This window comes from Setaria viridis, chromosome 4 (genome assembly GCF_005286985.2).
Source record: "Setaria viridis chromosome 4, Setaria_viridis_v4.0, whole genome shotgun sequence".
NCBI lineage: Eukaryota > Viridiplantae > Streptophyta > Magnoliopsida > Poales > Poaceae > Setaria > Setaria viridis.
The window spans coordinates 18012287-18031701 of record NC_048266.2 but is presented as its reverse complement, the minus strand read 5'-3'; the positions used below and the strand labels follow the sequence as shown (position 1 = coordinate 18031701).

At 40.1% G+C, this 19415-nt stretch overlaps 1 protein-coding gene and 1 long non-coding RNA gene across 4 annotated transcripts; both read right to left on the bottom strand.

Moving 5' to 3' along the window:
• Nucleotides 1-842: 842 nt before the first annotated feature.
• On the bottom strand, nt 843-3290 carry LOC117853781 (uncharacterized). Of its 2 annotated transcripts, XR_011897942.1 has the most exons (4): nt 3102-3290; nt 2970-3019; nt 2625-2826; nt 843-1940 (listed from the first exon to the last, which is right to left on the bottom strand). It is a non-coding gene; the product is annotated as an uncharacterized lncRNA (long non-coding RNA). The 2 variants fall into 2 exon arrangements; XR_011897941.1 differs by having other exon boundaries at nt 843-2826; nt 3102-3289.
• Nucleotides 3291-5105: 1815 nt separating this feature from the next.
• LOC117852309 (G patch domain-containing protein TGH homolog) lies at nt 5106-17903 on the bottom strand. Of its 2 annotated transcripts, XM_072293164.1 has the most exons (17): nt 17649-17901; nt 16413-16503; nt 16227-16321; nt 15710-15813; nt 14976-15037; nt 14812-14886; nt 14408-14553; nt 13557-13632; nt 13396-13479; nt 13197-13274; nt 12350-12488; nt 9599-10082; nt 9197-9478; nt 9009-9125; nt 8096-8305; nt 6454-7355; nt 5106-5479 (listed from the first exon to the last, which is right to left on the bottom strand). In XM_072293164.1, the coding sequence occupies exons 1-16, from the start codon at nt 17784-17786 to the stop codon at nt 6558-6560; spliced, it is 2979 nt and encodes a 992-aa protein (XP_072149265.1). In that variant the 5' UTR covers nt 17787-17901; the 3' UTR covers nt 5106-5479; nt 6454-6557. The 2 variants fall into 2 exon arrangements, with proteins under 2 accessions (XP_072149265.1, XP_034590227.1); XM_034734336.2 differs by lacking the exon at nt 5106-5479 and having other exon boundaries at nt 7137-7321; nt 17649-17903.
• Nucleotides 17904-19415: the final 1512 nt, after the last annotated feature.

Here is a 19415-nt window from a genome sequence, read left to right as displayed (position 1 = left end):
TGTGCCAACCAAACACCACCTTAGTACTCCATGCATGTACCGCAAGTTTGATGTGATGGGGAATCTTCTTTTTCATAGTGTCAAAGTTGGAAAAACGGGGGAACTAAAGGCCAGAGAGGTAGAATCGTTGACTGACTTGGCAAAGATCTGCCCTGGATGGGGCCATTTAGACTTGGGAACTTCCATGGCATTTTTCACTTTGGAAGCTAGCTGCACTCCAAACGCCCCCAGATGGTTCAGACCTCAAACCACCTAACAAGAATTTTGTAAGGTCTTTATTATAGGCATAGAGTACCTTTCTCTAAATAGCAGGGGGTTTTTTACAAAAGTCTCAAAAATGTTAATGGAAATTAGCTTGATTAAGCTGATAGAGAATAGCACGATAGTTTTAGTACGAAACGACATACTCCTTGCAGTAAAAGGTACTTAACATTTGTGAATATTTATGGTCTATTCAATATGTTTGTAAAATCTAATAAATTTGTAAGACTGTGAACCCATATACATAGGATCTTTATATTTCTAAACTAAATATGTTGAGATTTACTGATAGTCAAAGTTTCAAAGTTTGATCGGATGAAGTCAGCGACATTAAGTATATACCACTAAATCAAGGGAGCTGCTCCCTCTGTTTTTCTTCAAGGCATATTCAATTCATTAGGACAAGGCTTTGACCAACGATTACTCTATTACTTTATCATTTATGTGATACAAAATTATAACAATAATAAAAAATTGAATATGAATATGAATATAATATCATCAGTTTATATCACAACAATTACCTAACGATGGTGATTGCCTTATAAATAAAAAACAGAGGATTTTGATGTACTTCCCTTATAAATAAAATGAACCGAGAGCCTTATAACTATCTGTACAGTTTTGTACCTTTTCTAATAAACAAAGGATTGTGATGTATGTAGGAAGGAGTGCAAGAATATACTTGTCCAAGGAGGAAGGTAACCTCTACGCGTAGAGGTAAGGCACCAAGTTCGCCGGATACATACAAAGGTAGCCATGGAATGACACTAAAAAAGTCTTGTAATCCATGACGGTCAAATTTCGTCACAAATCACCGAAAAATCGTCATAAAACGGCATCTATGATGGTTTTTGATAATGTCATGTATCAAGCGTCATAGATTAAACTGTGTGAAGGTTTTACAAAATCATCACAGATTGACGCAATCCGTGATATTTCTAAACTGTCAAAGAATAACGCAACCCAACCCAAACCCAGATGAAAACAAACGTCACGAACGAATTGTTGCCATGTGGGATAATATTCTTCATGGATTAAATAGCCACATCACCCAATAGTGACATGGATGATGATGTGGCTGCTGACATGGACGATGATGATGTGAACAATGACATGGCTGCTGACATGGCGACTGACATTGGTAATGACGTAGCTTTTCATGGTGACGTGGCTGTTGATATGGATGATGACGTGGCTGCTGACGTCACTACCACGACCCATTTGGTAATGGGCCCGTTAGAGAAGTGGGCCCAACATTTCAGTCCATCAGGACTAGCCCACCAAATTTCAATTATTTTCCCAACCCAATTAATAGCAACAATTACAGCCTAGAATTAATATCAAGCAATTCTAGCCCACAAATAACACCATCACATATGTTCCCATTCAGAATCACATCAAAACAACAGATCACATACATTTGTTCATCTAGCATCACTAGCAGTCCAGCATAGCACATCAGGTCAACTGCTGCTGATCCTCATCCAATCACTTCTAATGGCTTGCTCCTTGATGCATCTAATCCTCAACCTTAAAGAGCACATTGCCAAATCACTCTATTTTTTTTTATTGCCAATTTTTTCCCAATCGCAGGCGTGGTGACGGGAGGTTGCGGGAGCATTTTTTCCCCTTACACGCACACGACTGGGAGGCTGCGGGAGGGAGCGTGTTCAAGCCTAGCAGAATGTTGAAATGGGCCAAATATGATTTTTGTGCAATTAAATTCAGAGAATATGTAAACATTGGAGTATATGCCAAAAATGATTGTCAAAGACGAGAGAATATGTATAAAAATTAATGCAAAAAATTATCACGTTTACATATTCTCTTGGTTCTCTTTTTGGCCAAAGGCACCATACTTTTTTTCTTTTTCCCTACCTAGCACAACACCCACGTTTTTTAAAAAAATAACGCGTCTTATTTTTTTTTAAAGTAAGTGATGTATTTATTTTGTCAAAATTGTGTGACGATTTTCATTTTCAATCTATGACAGTTACTGAGGTTCATCACAGAAATCGGGTCTGAATTTGAGCCTGCATGGGCTATTTGCATATCTGTGATGAAATTCACAAATCGTCACAGATGGTGCACCGTTAATGACGTTTTCTATATCCGTCACGAAGAATCCATCATAGATTAACAGATTTCTTGTGGTGTGAAGAGGGAATGGCATCAAATAAGTGTAAGGTAACCAAGGCGAAGAATATCCTTTCCCTGGCCTGGCTGCTGTTGTAGAACAGCTATAGAGGAAAATGAACTGATAGCTAGTGTGTGGCTTTACCTGGTCTAAGAAAGACTTGGAAGCACGGAAGGAGACAATCAGACAGAGAATTGGGGTTAGTAGGTGAAATTGCTCCTACCTGTAACGTTGTAAAAGGGTGGCAACTCGCCGTCAGGGAGCTGAAAGCTCCATCCATGGCCGTTGCTGATGCATGCATGGAAAATGTTTGCGAAAGTGTGGCACATGCATGTGTCCTTGTCCTTCTAGACTCTGTGTATCCATATAACCTCTGAATGGTGCTCCTGGGCTCATCCTGACTTGCAAGGTATTGGTCCTCGACTCTGGCAAAGGATGAGATATTTGACAACGCAAAGGGGAAGCCTATCAAAGGGTCTGCTTGGATGGAGGTTGAGTTTCAATAATTCAATTATCAGAATTTGTTTTGTATTTAAACTGAATATTAAAAAATATATGAATACCTTACCTGAACACCACCCGATTATATGAAAGGAAATGCGGGGTAACTTGTTTGCTCTGAAAATAAAAAATTACACTGAAGCAGGCCATATTGGCAGGAAAGTTTGGCATTCAGTCTTTGATATATAGAACTACTAACCAGTGCTCGCTGCAGTTCATCATAGCTTTCGTTATACTTCCGAATGAAGTAATCCTCAAACGGAGCATAGTATCTACATAAGTCATTGCATTGATCTCTACTAGTAAGAAAGATGTAGCTTGCAGACTCTATCTGCCTTGAAATAATAGAAGCGTAGCGGTTTTGTGCAAGATAGGTGATATACATGATCACCTAACCAATCAACTATCACCAACTACACAATATGGTTTAGGTTGCACGTAGCCATCGCCTGGAGTCCCCTCCCCTTGTTATATACTATATATGTAGTACATCACAAAAGGTCACTTTAATTTCTCACCATTTTTCGAGGAAATTAATGGCGATACAAAACTCGAACGTTTTAAATTTAAAATGCAGACGACCCATCTAGTATTAAGAAATTATAATACCTTTTGTTTTTTTGTTCCATTTGCATGTACCTTCGTTCCTAATTTGATAAGGTATGGCAGCTATATGTTGCAGTACTAACGATTGCATGACAACACTCCATTGTTAATACAAAAGAATATGTAACCATCTGCATATACGTGCGTGGTCTGTATCTTGAGACTGGATTTTGGACCAAATGGGTCCTGACCGATAATGGAGGGCCATGTCATCATCACCTAGACGAGACTATCATATCCCTGAAACCATAACACACATGCGGCTGCCATGTATGCCGAATGATTGAGCACAAAGTCAAACAACTCCGACTTATTTTGTTAATGGGGACGTAAGCTATAGGTGTTGCCATTCGTCTGGACAAGTACTTAAGCTTTCAGAAAAGACAATGTGGTGGACACACAGTCGTGATCTTCTGGTAGCACACGTAGAATGAGGAGCTCAAAGTACGTTCATCATAGCCACCATGTGATAAGCCATTGTATGTAGTTACATATTGCTTTCCAAACCGTTTTAAAACTGTAGCAAGCATACTACTGTAACATCATTTGTACGGCGTTAGAAATCATTTCTACATATGATTGTTGCACAATTTCTTGGTTTTAATTTCTCATGTTTTCGAAAATTCATCTTCAACTTACGTTGATCTTTTCCCACTGGAAGACTTGAGCAGCCTCGTAACGGAATGGAATCGGGAGGTGCGTGACACAACGTTGGTTTCGGGTCGCCAGGCTCCGATCGAACCCATTCGATCAGGCCACATCCACTCCAGCTAGGCATGCGTGCGTCGGCCAACCCGTATAGAAACTGAGAGGCGACAGGTTCGTGTCAACGTGATCTCACGTCGTTTGGTGAGGATCATCAATATCCTCCTTTCTTTTACCTTTTCGTTTGGTCAGAGAAGCTGGTGAAAGGTAGGTTACCCACCACCTCCTTTGTGTGCCGCCACCATTGGAGGAGCTCCCACCCGCCCAACAGATCACCCCACTCCGTCGTTTTATCGGCGAGGGCCTCCAATCCCTCCATGTTCAGATCATCTTCCCTCCCTGCCTACCAAACGGCAATGCAGCGACAACACCAGGCAACATCATCTTCATCGCCTTCCCTGTCCCAAGGTCCATCAAAGTCCTGCGACTGCAACGATGGTTGCCACGGAACGAAGGAACGACCCGTACAGTCGCCAGAGCAGCGACCAGGAGCTTGACGCTAGCCACAGATTCTCGGAGCAAGCTACGGTAGGCCCGGTGCCAGGGCCAGACCGGCACATGAAAACGAAACACTTGACCTGAGCGTGACACCTGACATCACTTAGGGCTCTATGCTGAATCCAAGCCATGCCTCACACAGGACCTCTCTATACCTAGTGTCTGGAGGAAGCAACAAGAAAAAGTACCTTGGGGTTTCAACATCATGGCCCTACCCCTTTTCCAATCAGTTGCTGTCGTCGACAGGCTAGGCAAGAATCTTCCTAGCGTTTCATGGGTGTACAGTGGACAGGGGAACTTCCTCTGAATTCTAGTGCCACCGAGCAGGGAAGGTTCCAACTTCGCCAGAGAGCAAACCACATCATGGGGATCAGCTGCGCAGATCATTCCTGTGTACGACGATAAACAGCCTACGGCTACATGTCAATACGCATTCATCAACATTACTAGTTTTACAACACGGCTGTGCTTCGGTGAATACACCTGCGTCCTATCCTATCCGAACATTTACATGGACATCAAATCTGGGATGATCTTCAAAGGAAAGCTCAATACATGCTTGTGTCATCTGTGAGTCTGAACATCTGATAGGGTGGTCACAGAGCTGGAAAGGTGCAAAAACTGGCATAAACAATAAAGCTTGATGCACGATCAGTCGGCATACAAGGAAAGCATCTGCGGTCTATCTTCTCTTCGACTTGCATCATGCATCAAGCTTCTGGTGGTCAAGTTGATATTTCTGTGGTGCGTAGTAATATGGACATTCAACTGCAAAAGGACAGCATGCGATTACATCGCATCAGTCTTTTTACTCGACGGAGATATCAAAATCGCTAATTCATATTGCAAAACAAAGATGAGGAAAAACACAGCTAAAATATATCCTCAGCAAGGGACAAAGGCAACCAGTACCATCAACTGTACCCTACCATATCACTTGACTGCAACATCTTAAAGCCAATCAGGGAAGGAGAGCTTGTTGGTACCAGCCAGGCCCGAATTGTTCAACTGTACTAGTACTACGCTTTGGCAGTTCTTCCAACTGTACTAGTACTATCATATGAATTAAGCAAACAAGAAAAATAGCTTTTATACCGTGAGGAGAAGGATGGGAGAATTCCACGATGATTCTCATTCATGCCATGCTGTGCTTATATACACACAAGGCAGGCTGGATGATTCTCATTCATGCCATGCCTAACGATGATTCTCATTTATGCCATGCTGTGCTTATATACACATCAAAGGAGACAGCTAGGGGATTTACAACAATAAAGCTATGGTCAATGCTATTAAACCTGTTATCCAGGGAAGGTCAGCTGCTATTGTCCTGAATAGCAGCAACCGAAATTAATATTCCAACATATACAACTAGTGGTTATGCCGTTTTGCGGCACACAGGTTTATCATCAAACCATGCTACCAAAACAACATGAGTTCATTTTTGCAAATAGGGCTAGTGCCACTTGGCCGCGACCTTTCCTTCCCAATATGTGCATGTTTCATTACAGTTGAGTTGGGTCAGCCCAAATGTGCGCAAGGCAGTTAAACAGAGACAAAAAGTCCATCAACATGAACATTTGACATTAAGAGAAAGCTAGAAACATGCAAGAAACAAGCAACTAAGGTACTACGGACTGCTTTTTGCCATAGCAATGCTACAATGGCACATCACCAATCCACCAAAGACAGCTTATGCAGAAGTGATAAAGGCATAAAGCCAAGATATGTAGAACACTTACTGTGAGCTTTTTTTCCGTATCTCCCCCAGTGTTCAACAAACTTCCATGGTTTGCAAAACCAATAGCTCTTCCCTGTGTCATCCCTCATTTGTATAGTCATATATTCATGAATAATCTTCATGATCCTTTCTTCTGTGCTTGTGGTGCCTAGAATGCTTTCTGCTTCTGTCTTTATCAGATGATCTTCTACTACTAGATTTATATCTTTCCTTGTGTTCATGATCACTAGAATCGCTATCAGATGTGCAAGTTCGGTGATGCCTTTTCTCCTTGCGTTTTCTCTCATGTTTGGTGTCACTGCGAGAATCAGTTTCCGGAGTTCTACTCCTACCTTTCCTGTGCCTTGAATGAGACTTACTTCTCCTGTTCCTATGGCGTTCACTAGCAGAGTCAGATTCTGGAGTCCCATCCCAGCTGTGATGATGTGATCTTCTTTTCCTACTCCTATGCCGTTCACTAGATGAATCGGACCTCGGGCTATGATTCTGGCTTTGCCGATGCATATCGCGAGACCTGTTTTCCTCAGTTTTATTCTCCTGCTTCTCATATTTCAAAGCAAGCTTTTCAGCACTGGCTAATGGAGCATCTTGATTGGCATTGCCAACCTGCACCATGCCAAAAGAGCTCTGACTCTCCTTTACTTCTGCGAGAGCAGTTGTTATTCTTTCATACTGAGGTGAGCCACTTGCACCAGCAGCTGCAAGTGTTTCTGGTCTAGATAAAACATTAGGTCTTTCTGGTGGAACCTCTAATCCCAGTTCTTTACCCAATGATTCTAGGAAATCCTCAGCAACAAGCCGATTGAGTGCCATGTTGGCGCCTTCACTTGTCTTCAGTGGATCCACTGGTTGATTATTAAGAATTTCATCTGCATCATCATCTGAGTCATCAGAAAAGATAGCCTGCATGCCACAATTACCGATTATCAATATAAAACCTAAATTTATCATAACCATTTTCTAATAAACAAAAAGGAGGCTACGACATTAAGTTCCTATCTAAAGATGCTTAAGCTCTTCCGAACATGAAATCTTCAGGCTCGATGCGAGCCTTAAGCTTAAAGACCCATCCCATATTCTAACTAGCTGACAGTTAAATTTTCTTCAAGGAGTTAAGCGCATCAGAACCAATCCTAGACACAAATTGGTCCTGCATTCCTTAGAAGCGCAAAATCTTCAATATACTGAGCACATTTACGAGTTGTTCCACATAAATGAAAGCTGGATAACGTGTGCTATTGTGCAATCTAAAATATATAATTTTACATTATTTACAATATTGGTAAATTTTTAGTCATTCGATGTAGCTTTTAGTCCTAGTATTTTATGTTATTTTATTAAAATTGGCAAAATTAGAAGCGTTGCAGCCTCTTGAGAGTTCATCACTAGCATACAGGATAATGCCCTTCAGTCAACTTTCCATGATTCTATCCTTTAGTTTAAGGAGGAACAAACTGGTGCAGTGACTGGTTTTAGAAGTTTAAAATCTAGTGCGATGCCAATTTGAATTTCAAGTTCAGAGTAGGTTGGCTGAAATGCCATTCTACTGTGACTGGCTTTAATTAGTCTCAAATAGTTTGATCTCAGTTTGACTTCGAGGACGATGTTTCAATAAGAACTTCCAAATAGGGAATATATGCTACCTTGTAAAGATCAACAGGTCTTTGCATGCTGCTAAGCTCAATGTCAGGGTCATTAGCAGTTCCCTGTGACTCAACCTCTGTTATCCCTTCCATGGAAGCATGCTGTGAACTCCTGCTTGAGCTCTCCACTTCGTCCTTTGTTCCCTTGTTTGATTCTGTCATAAAGATAAGGTTGTCTATCTTCGTTCTTGGTCTTTGAACAGGCATTGGCTGCAAATGTGTAAAGAATGATCAGATGCCGACGTGAGTGCTACTTTAAACATATTTCATTTGAAGCTATACAAATAGATTTAAAACAAAAACTAATGTAGTTTGAAGAAGTACACAAGTGAAAGAATATGGTAGAAACAGCATACAGATACATATATTGTATTACACGAATGTCTTGTAAAACTAGATCCATCTCATCTTTGTTGTGGACGCTTTTGTGGGCCGGTGTTATCAGCGCCGGAAGCACAACAAGAAGCCGGCGCAAGCTCCAGATGTTTAGGAGGAAGATCTCATTAGTTGCAGGGGATTGGCATTAGTTAGGCTCGTGGTTATCCACCAGCTGGTTGTTAGGGATTTTGTTAGCCCGGCATTATATAAGCCGGTTAGTACTTTGCTTTACGCACGCAAGGATTCAGTCATCAAAAGTTCAGAGCCTCTGCGGAGGGCGAACTAGGCTGAACCCCTGCCCTTTTGTTCCTCAAACTCAGATTAATAAAGCTAATCCTTCCTCGCCCTATCATCTTCCAGTGGCTTAATAAACATCAACCAATGAAATGGTTGTCAGGTATCACCAGATTGAAAAGAAGCATAACATCAAGAGATGCTTCTGTAAGTAATGTAAGTATATATATGACCCATATGCACACAAGCATCAGAAGTATTGAAGTAATGGCAGCTATAAAAACCTCATAATTCAATTTACCTTCCCCATGAAAGGGTCAACGATATCAAAACGTTTGCACAGTATTGGTAAAGGCCGCCATTCAAACTGCTCCCTTCGTGGATATATGGGCTTCTCATCTTGAGGCACTACAGAGCTCTTTATAAAATTTCCAGGGGTCAACATTTGGAAGAAAACTTAAGATAATATTAACAAGGACCAAAGTATACCTCTACTTGAGTCGCCGCAACAAAACGTTGCTCATTCATTCCAGGCAAAGAGAACAATGATGAATGATCAATAACCTTTTTCCCCTTCCCCTTTTCAATTGCCTCTGCAACAGCCTCAAAATCAAGCCTTTCTCGAGCGCGATCAGCCTCTGACATAGTACTTGTAGGTGCAACATTTGCAGAGCGTAGACCTCCCTTATACTTATCTTTAAGAAATTGCTCAAACCTAGCTTGTTTGGCAGGATCATTGCTAAAAGGCTTCTCAGACTCTGGTAGGGCATCCTGTTTCCAAGCAAGATAAATGCATTTGCAGACCAAGAATGAGTTATTGACATAACCAATATGGTATTAAGCATTAACAAGGGAAGCAACAATGACAGCCCAACGCAATACAAAACTTACAAGGGATATTGGCTTGACAAATGTGTCAACGAGATTAGATTGCAGTTGAACTGCTTCCTTCGCAGAAAGCGTTGGGCTATGTAATTTGGTACTTCTATCAAGAGGCCTTTCGCCAAGAATTCTCCCACGATTCTCTGCTGTCAATTTTTCAGAAGTCTTTGACTTTGCAGAATCAGGTCTTTGCTGACCAACATATTTTTGCTGATGCTCCCATAACTTTCTCATATAATATTTACAGCCATCTCCTCCACTAAGAAACATGAACTGAGGGTTTGTCTTACTTTTCTCCTTGTAGAAATCTTCAATATGTTTCCCACAACGTGCAACCATAGCTGCACAACCCTCAATCAATAGCGTCAAGCTAGTGTCTTCTGGAGGAGGAACCTCAAGAGGAGCTGAATCATAAAACTTCTCTGCAGACTGAACTGGAGTTGGAAACTTGTGTCGAGCATCAAAATCATCTGGAATCTCAGGAGGAAGGAATCTGGAGAAAGTCAAATGGCGTTCAATTTCCTACTAAAGTATATACATAAACAGCAGAAGAAATACTGAATTAAATAAACCAATCTGTGCCTGCAATGGTTTAAATATCCAAAATTGGAATTTGGAGGTTTATAGTACCATTACATGGTACTCCATCCAACCATATTTACATGAATCGACTTAAACAGTTTTCTGAGTTAAATTTTGATCACAAATTTTTGCTGCACTATATTGATGCTAAATAATAAATGATGACCACCATGTGATTGTTTGGACATTGAAATACGTAGTGGTAACATTTTGTATCATTAAACCTGTATATAGCTAGTCCAATTGTTAGTCAAAATTTACAATGTTTGGTTCTTGAAAAGTGTGTGTATTATGACTCTGGATGGAAGGCATGGCACGCATGGTAGGAGAGACTTGCAGATTAGTGCCTATGAAACTGTTCAAGTATACTACTTCCCATTCAAAATCACCCCCAACTTATAGCTAATCGGATTTATTGGCATACTCAGTTTCAGTGCTACATAAAGCCACCAAGCACCACCTTTACTGAATCAGGGAACGCTCACAGCAGGGCTAATGGGGCACAGGTGTGGGTGTCAATGTCCAACTTAGGTTTTTCTCTCAGATTGGTAGCTTCTGGACACACCAAAAACATGCTGGTGTCCAAGTTTGCTAAAAAAAAAAATTTGGACTCTGTCTGGGTAACACTGGTTCACAGTGATTGTTAGCTAAACAGCGTTGTAATATGCTTCTCCAACCCAAATCCTAAACCAGGAAGGCAACTCTCTGACCATTATTAGTAAAACCTAATAATAATGAACAAAGTACAAAGGAAGCCATTCCCACCAGCTCCTTTGTGGTCTGCCTCCAACCAAAGATGCATTGGCGCTCAAGGGTGACAGCAACCTCCACAATGCTGGCAGACAGGGCAAGGACCTGTGGAAGACAACATGGCTTGTCTCCACCACCTATGTCGTCACTGCTATGAACTCAGGGTTGTAGTGTCTTGATTACTGCTCTTGGCCTAGAACAAGATGAGACATAGATTGATTGAACTAATGTAGCATGCCACCATGACAAGAGCTGAAGCAAGAGAGCAACTGATGGGCACAAGATGGTAATATAGAATAAAGAATGAGGTATGGCCACGGCATGCAGCGATGTGACGGCACCTACAGCACTAGGCAGCAACCCAAGGAGACTTGGTCAGCACATAGGAAACTATGGTGGTGGCGATCTGGTGAACCTGGCAAGATAAAGAAGGGGATTGAAGAAGAGGCGACATCTTGTGTACTATTAACATGTTGGCACTCACCACTGACATGCCATGCCCATTTGGGCCATCTTGGATGACAAAATGACATATTAGAAAAAATTCTTGTGGTCACATGCTTTCAGTCAAGTTTATGGACTTAATTGGTTCCACTATGCAAGACTCAGTCTTGTAAATTACTACATACTACCCACCCCACCCCCACCCATCATTAGGACTGAATTGGCTCCAATATGCAAGTCCCAGTCTTGTAATTTACTGTATACTTGCCCTGTTTAGAGCAAGCTAAATAGTCTCTCGATTAATTAGCTTGTCCTAAACATCATTTTTTTAAAACAGAGGTAGTATAATAAACACTTTCATAAGTCCAGCCAATAAACCTAGCATTACAGGGAAAAAACAAAATCTGAATGGCTTTCTAACAATAAAATAAAATATACATGATAATGATAATATTTTTATTTGCATTTCCAAATATAGACTCAATGATGATGATGGTGATGAAGACAACAATAATTTTTTAACTTTTATAGTTTTCCATATATATACAATCATGTTTCAAATTCTGATGTGCAGTTGGCAAAAGAATCTGACCACTCATTTTGCATATATTATAAGCAACAAAATCATAATCACTAGAAAGTTACTTCTAAACATGAGTTCAATTACATTCTTAGACCTCTAATACAATGATATGCAGCTCACATGCATTTTGAGAAAAAAATTATATTGTTACCAAGTATGAATCTCAAAATGCAAGCATGCCTTATATACAGAAATGGGGGAGCATATTTTTCCCAAATATATTTCATTACTTAAACTAACAAGAACGAAATTTGGGATCAATGATTAGTAGGTAAGCTAAAAGCTTTAAAAGGGCAACACCAAGAAGGTAGAATGGAAAATCAAAGCCCAGATATTTTTAGGTAGGTCACACTTCACACTTTCAATCAATCTGAAAAGATATGAATCAAAGAAAGTATTACCTTTCAAGTTTGTACTCAGAATTTGAGGCAATCTTAAAGCTCAGGTAGAAACCTCTTTTTCTGTTATCAAGTTTGTAATTACTGTCGCTGGCTGTTTTTGAAGGTTCAATGTCCACTTCAGTTTGTTCATAAGCAAAACCTAAATACAAGAAATGTTAGTACGAAAGATCACCTAATAAGTACATCAACCAGAAGATATAGCATGACACCACAATGAAAAAAACAAGCCTCTAACGTCTATTGACCATGAATATGAATTCAGAAAAACTTCCATCAGAAAACAAAATATTCCCTCTGTTCCAAATATAAGAGGTTATAGTTTTATCCTAAAACAAACTTCTCTAACTTCGACAAAGTTTATAGAAAAATATAAAAAACCAAAGAAATGCACTATCAAGACATATTTTTCATGGTAGATTTAATGAAACTAATTTAGGTTTTAGTTTATCCTAAGTCAAATTTCTCCAACCAAGTTTATAGAAAGATATAATAACATCTACAATGCCAAATAAATGCACTATGAAGACATATTTATGGTAGATTTAATGAAATTAATTTGATGTTGGTGCCTTTTTCTATAAACTTGGGGGTGAAGAAAGTTTGAGTTAGGACAAAACTAAAATCTCTTACATTTTGGAATGGAGAGACTATGAAATATCAAGATCCTTGAAAAAGCAAATTTGCCACAATCTAGGAAGGGTCAAAGAAACTGAAAATCGTATGTTCCACACAGCCACAATCCCACAACTGGATCAAGGAGTGGTATAAACAGCAAAACATCTTATGATTGATTCGTCCGTTCCATAATCATCAGACAGTACCAAGATTGACAGGATTACTCAATTACCTGATGCATAAATATCTTCATCTTCAACATCAAGCTCTTCGAGAGCTCCAATCCCAAAGCCAGGTGCATAATGTCCTGCTGATGATTGAACAGCTAGCAAAGTTAACCACAAAACTGAGGCTAGAACGATCATTAATCAACATTCAGTCTACTGATGTATATTGGAATAACAGGGAGCAAAATCATGATTATAACTTACAGTTAGAAGTCAGAAGACTTCCCCTCATTGAAACATCATTTCTTTTGTGGTCCCTATCTCTTGACTTCTGTAATGTTTTTCTGTCTACAAAAGAAATCAGGTGCGACGGACACTAATGAATGAAATGACACTGATAAGAGTATATTATAGGAACATGATACCTCTAAACTCAGGAGCATGCTTGAATGGATCATAACCTAATCCATGCAAATCCTGCTTTGGATGAAGCACGTAGACCTATATATTCATGGAGTGTAATACTGTCAGCAGATGTTTTCTTCATACATATTCCTAACACACCATGCAACCATGAACATGAAAGAAATTAGTATTTGTATACACATTATGGACATCTTGGAGACTACCATACTACTGATACATTCCCTTGCAATTGAAGGTAATGAGTATGCCTCTGGCCATTGATCTTCCTTTTGAAAATGAATGATAAGAGGATAAGAGGAAAGTGCATTTTGTGAAATAATATGAAATTACTTTAACAAAATTGATGATATGGCTTCACATGGCCAATCATAAAAAACAGAAGCTAGCATCAATTGGAGGTCATGTTTGAATGCATTGCAGTCTACATAGCACAAAAGTGTTCAAGTACTATATATAAACGAGGGAAAATCATGATAAGCTAGTTTTAGTCCAACAAAAGAAACACAAATGCCCTCCAGAGCTGAAAGAATTACTTAAGTAACAATGTGACAAATACCGTTCATGCAGCCAACAAAACATCAACTCCTCTAGCATAGACTGGAGGTCAAATTTATTGAAGGTTTCACTGAAATACGGTCCAAGACAGCTAATGAAACCGATGCAGTGCAAAAGATAAAGAACACCCATCATGATAAGCTACTTGGGAAAAGAAATGCCCAACACCGTATTTTTATAGATGAAATAATCACAAAAAAATGATAAAACCTTGAACAGAAGCAGTTATAGAATCAATGAACCAAACAAGAAAATATGCCCATGCAATGAATCGAATAACACTGATCCTACTTACAGGTGTATTTCCAGATACACGCATTTCCTCGGTTGACCCCACAACAGCTTGATCTAAGCTAGGCTTGCCGGAACTTTGATCTTGATCCTCATCATTTTTGGACCCAGAGAGAGCAAGAAAAGCTTTTCTAGCATTCCTGCGTGATTCTGTGTGCAGAGTACTTTTTCAGGATACAAGGAGACATACAACTTCAAATGATTAGGAAGAAATGTCATCATTTGAAAATCATAATGAAACTTTTGAGCAGAATAATGTTTTCAAACTAAAGATAATTAGCAAGCTCAGAAGCTGATATAGCAGGGCATCCATGGCTGTAGCATTCAAGAGTTCTAAACCAAATGAAGGGACCATAAATGGCTAAACTTACCAAACAAACAAACAAATAATTGAAACAAAATGTATACCATATAAGGAATCAGCATGTGAGTCCCTGATGGAGCGTCCTTGGCGCCAACCCATTTTCAATAGCAAAGTCACACCTATTCAGACATGGTAGCGATATAAAAAGCAATTGATAGTGCATATATCAACTCACATGTTACTAAGAAAACATTAGAACAAATAATACCAATTGAATTTGTAGTGGGGGCCACCAATTCATCAGGTATGGGACCTGGTATAGCAGATGGTCTGCAAATAGATGTAAAGAAGAAAAACATATATATTAGAAAGAAGGGCAGTTCAAGCTGGATGCACTCATACACAAATTGGTGGCATTAGAATACAACAGCATAGATGTAATGAAAGAATCATGTAAGCCTATCAATAAATAAATAATACAAAAGTAGGAAACTAACAGGACCATATAGGCAACTAAATTTGGGAAAATTCCATTAGCAGGCCCATAGGAACCTTTTTTTTCACTTTGTCCCCATAGGTCCTTAAGGTTAACCAAAACAGCTCAGTATATAATCCATTTGTGGTATGTCATTGGTTGAATGAAACCGTAATGAATAACAGAAAAATGTGCAGTGAGATGATTGTGAGTGTTTTGATGGACAATATATTCACTTAAGGGCCTGTTTATAGATTTTACCCTTCAATTTTATGCTTACAAAGTAACAGACTAACAGTGCATAGTAGAGCTAACTAAATCTGTGCAAACAGCTACACAATGGTGACTGGTTTCTGCATTCTTATTTTAATTCAATTTATGTTATTTTTCCAAGTTGCAGGGAATTTGTCTGTTCGTAGTTGAGAAGCTGAGTTTAAAAAAGGATAATCAAGTGGCAAAAACAGATAAGCTAAGTTTAACAAGTTGATTATTTATGAAACTGATAGAACTGGATGAGAGATGCTAACCTCTCTTTTTGTTCCTTGGATGCTTGTTTTCGAGCGTATTCTGCAGCTGTAAAACCAAACGTATCATACTGCTGAGATGTCTCCAAAGCACTACCACCCATATCCTGTAATTAGTACCATACTGTCAACAAATCAACTAAAATTTTTCATAGGAGCAACCTATGGTATGAAATAACTTCAATCAGACTATTCATGCCTACCATAAAGCAGAAATTAGACCAGCCTTTTAAACTAAAATTGATTAGATCAAACATGCCCTAAGATGATGATGCAGACATACAGGTAGTAGCTGGAAGCCCAGAAACTTTAAAAACATATGCACAACATAAAGGCACATTTAGTAATATGTTCACGCATAGACCTTCAAACCGGGGGCATGTAACATGTCTGCCTAATAGCCGTTCTTTACTTATTATTAAAGAGAAAGTATGAACAAATATTGCAGAATATCGATTTTCAGACTCTAATCTGAGCAACTGTATAGCTTTTAAAAAAAAGACTAAAGAACATTACACACCTTTATATCTTCCTCATCAAGAAAACTGTGTATGCTTTGCTTTTTCACCTCAGCTCTATTCTTTCGTGACGATGTAAATGTTTGTGGAGTCCACCCTGAAGAAAATCATACTGCCTATATTATAACATGCGTTTCCTCAATGCTACCTTCATATACTACAATTATTAGAAATTTAGTGGAACATACCCTCTTTTGAGCCAACAGTATTGTAAAAGCCAGCAGAGAAGCCTCCAGTAAATGCACCATGAAATCTTCTTCTTCCTTCCTCATCCCTCACCTACACTCCAATAACCATTTCATTTTAGTAAACATGCCATATTACGATGACAATGGTAGTTGAAGTAAACTAAATCACATGCCACATGACATAAGGTGGAGTCTACAGTGCACAGCTCAACAGGTTGTAACTCACAAAAGATATGATTCACTCCATAAAATTATTTAACAGTAAACAATAAAGTTATGATATGATGAATGTTCACATTCCCTAAAATCTTACAGCATCAACCACTGACTGAGTGACCATAGATCGATGCTACTCTGAAGACTTGCTGGTATAAATACAAAATCTCTCACAATGGTTGCATCTTTCTGAGACAACCTAGTTTCTGAGTCTGCATGAACTTGCAATTTAAAAGTTCCTGAGACAACATAGTTTCTGGTATAAATACAAAGTCACAATGGTGTAAATACAAAGTCGCCATAGACTCATGCTGCTCTGAAGACTTGCAATCTATAGGTTTCTGAGTCTACTTGTAGCATCCAAAGTTCAAACAGATCAACAGCATCCACGCTATAAGGAAGTAAGGAACTAATCAACTAATAGAAGAATAATTAAGAAGAAATTACATCTGAGCGTTGAGCCATATGAATTTCCATAACCCATTCCATTATGAGATCAGCAGTAACCACTATTAAGATCATGGTTGCTGAATCTGAACATCTGGTCAGACTAACACGCACCCACAAGGATAAACAACAGAGACTGACAGTATGCTGTAGGATGATGAAATTACACCTCTCCTTTCTAAAGGTAGGTATGGTTCACTACTTAAACCATTCTTCTCCTTCAGATTTTCCTAGTTGACATATTGCTCAAATAACAAATAGGACCTACAGAGCAACTTCGACCTAAAATCGCATGCTTGCTTTCGCCCCAATTGCACAAGCAGAAAATCAATGGAGATATATTTATATTCTGAACCAGCATAGCTAAACAGAAGCATGAGATCAAGAGGCCAACGACAACAGCAGGCACGCCAGCGAACCTCAAATGAGGAGTTCCCTCTTGACCACAACCAAATTGCCAGCCCAATTGCTCCGCAAGCCGAAAACGTTAAAAGACATGATAACACAACGGACCACACGTTCCCGCCGCAACGGAACGTACAGATAGCGAGAGAGGGAGGGTGAAAGAAAGACCTCCTGCTTCCAGGCGGGGAGAGCGCGGAGCTGGCCGGCCTCGGCGACGGCCCGGCGCTTGCGGGCGGAGGTGTCCTCCTCCCGCTCGATGGGCGTCCCGTAGATCACGAGATCCTCGTCGTCGCTGTCGGCCCCCATGGTGGCCGGAACCGAGGGAGGCCGAGGAGCCCCAAGCCCTAGCTCGCCGGCGGAGGCGCGGCGGCGTGGAGGCGACGAAAGGACAGAAGAGGGTTCCGGAATGTTGAGAGCGAGAAAGAGAGCCAGAGAGGTGGAAGCCAGCCGAGATTTGGGAGGTTTTGGGCCCGTTTTGCACCAGGGGGGGCATGGTGGCCTGTCTAGCCCAACCTCTCAGCCCAACTCGTCCACAAACCCATCGTGCTGGGCCTCGCGCGAGTGTGGACTTTTATCATGCTCTCCACGTTAGATTACAAATTATTCGTTTTGATTTTTTTTAAATACTTTTATTATTTATGTATCTGAAGAAACAAAATGAATAGTAATTTGAAAACGACAAAATTTATAGAGCCCGGTACATACAGATTTGCTAAATAAATTTGAAGTATTGTGCTTCGTGTTTGTTGCACAATTTCATTCAATGGCTTTATTCAATGTTGTGTTATTTGTTCGGCATTTTGGCTCATGGTCGCCCATTATTGGTTTAACACCCGAGCGGCAAGCAAGACCCTGCGCTCCTTATGAAATAAGTTGTGCGATGTATTGGAGATATCAACATCGCCGCGACAGTTGCAAAGCACAAGTAAGAAGATCATTATAGACTTATAGTCTGACTTTCTCGCCCTGGCAGGGCAGCCCCACCCCAAGCAGCAGCAATGTACTGAACGAAGTCCTTGTTTACTTCCCTCCAAACTCCCAACTTTGACACTATGCAAAAAGAAGATTCTCCATCACATCAAACTTGCGGTACATGCATGGAGTACTAAATGTAGACGAAATCAAAAACTAATTGCACAGTTTTGTTGTACTTTGCGAGACGAATCTTTTGAGCCTAATTAGTCAATATTTGGACAATAATTCACAAATACAAATGAAATGCTACAGTGTCGCATTTATGGCAAAATGCCAATTTTGCAACTCCCAACTTGGGAAGTAAACAAGGCCGAAGGGTTGGAAGCTGAGGTAGGACGCCGTCAAAGCAAGATGTAGAATATTGTTTATCACTCGTTAATTTATCATAACAAACCGATGATGTTACAATGCCTCACCTAACCATTCTTCCATGAGATTTTATCATTCAGTTGCAAAAGAAGGAAACTTGTTCGATTGAGAGGTTCACACACAACCATCCATCCATCCATGTATAACCATTGTGGGAACAAGAGCAGGTATAACCATTCACGACAACCGATTGGGTACTCACTACACTTGTACTGTCATGTCATCACTGGTGGTGGCAATTGTGCCTGGCCCATGGCGATTTCGATCGTGCCTTGCATTTCAGGCTCCCCAACTGGGAGGATGCCCTTTATTGGGCGCAGAGCGAGGTAGTAGCCTATGCGAAGGAAGTTGCTGACGAGGACTAGTATTCCACCAGCAGTTGACCGGCCATCATCAGTGCCCCCACACGAGGACTCCAGGTAGGATTTAAACCCGATCTTGTTCCTTTGGTCATTCAAGAATGTAGCATCGAGCAGTAGCAATATTGCTGGTACGAAAGCCAACCTATAGAAAGGGTGATAACAGAATTAATGACAATTTATAATTTTTTCCCATATTTACATGAGCAGGGCCGTCGACGAGGGAGCGCCA

Bases quoted from the DNA above. Each gene is read 5' to 3' on its own strand.
- LOC117852309 (XM_072293164.1), bottom strand. From the start codon at position 17,786: ATGGGGGCCGACAGCGACGACGAGGATCTCGTGATCTACGGGACGCCC. The intron at 15,814-16,226 runs GTGTGTAATGTT...TACTAATTACAG, and splicing joins TTGATGAGGAAGATATAAAG to GATATGGGTGGTAGTGCTTT. The intron at 14,887-14,975 runs GTATTATTTGTT...ATGTCTGAATAG, and splicing joins CCCCACTACAAATTCAATTG to GTGTGACTTTGCTATTGAAA.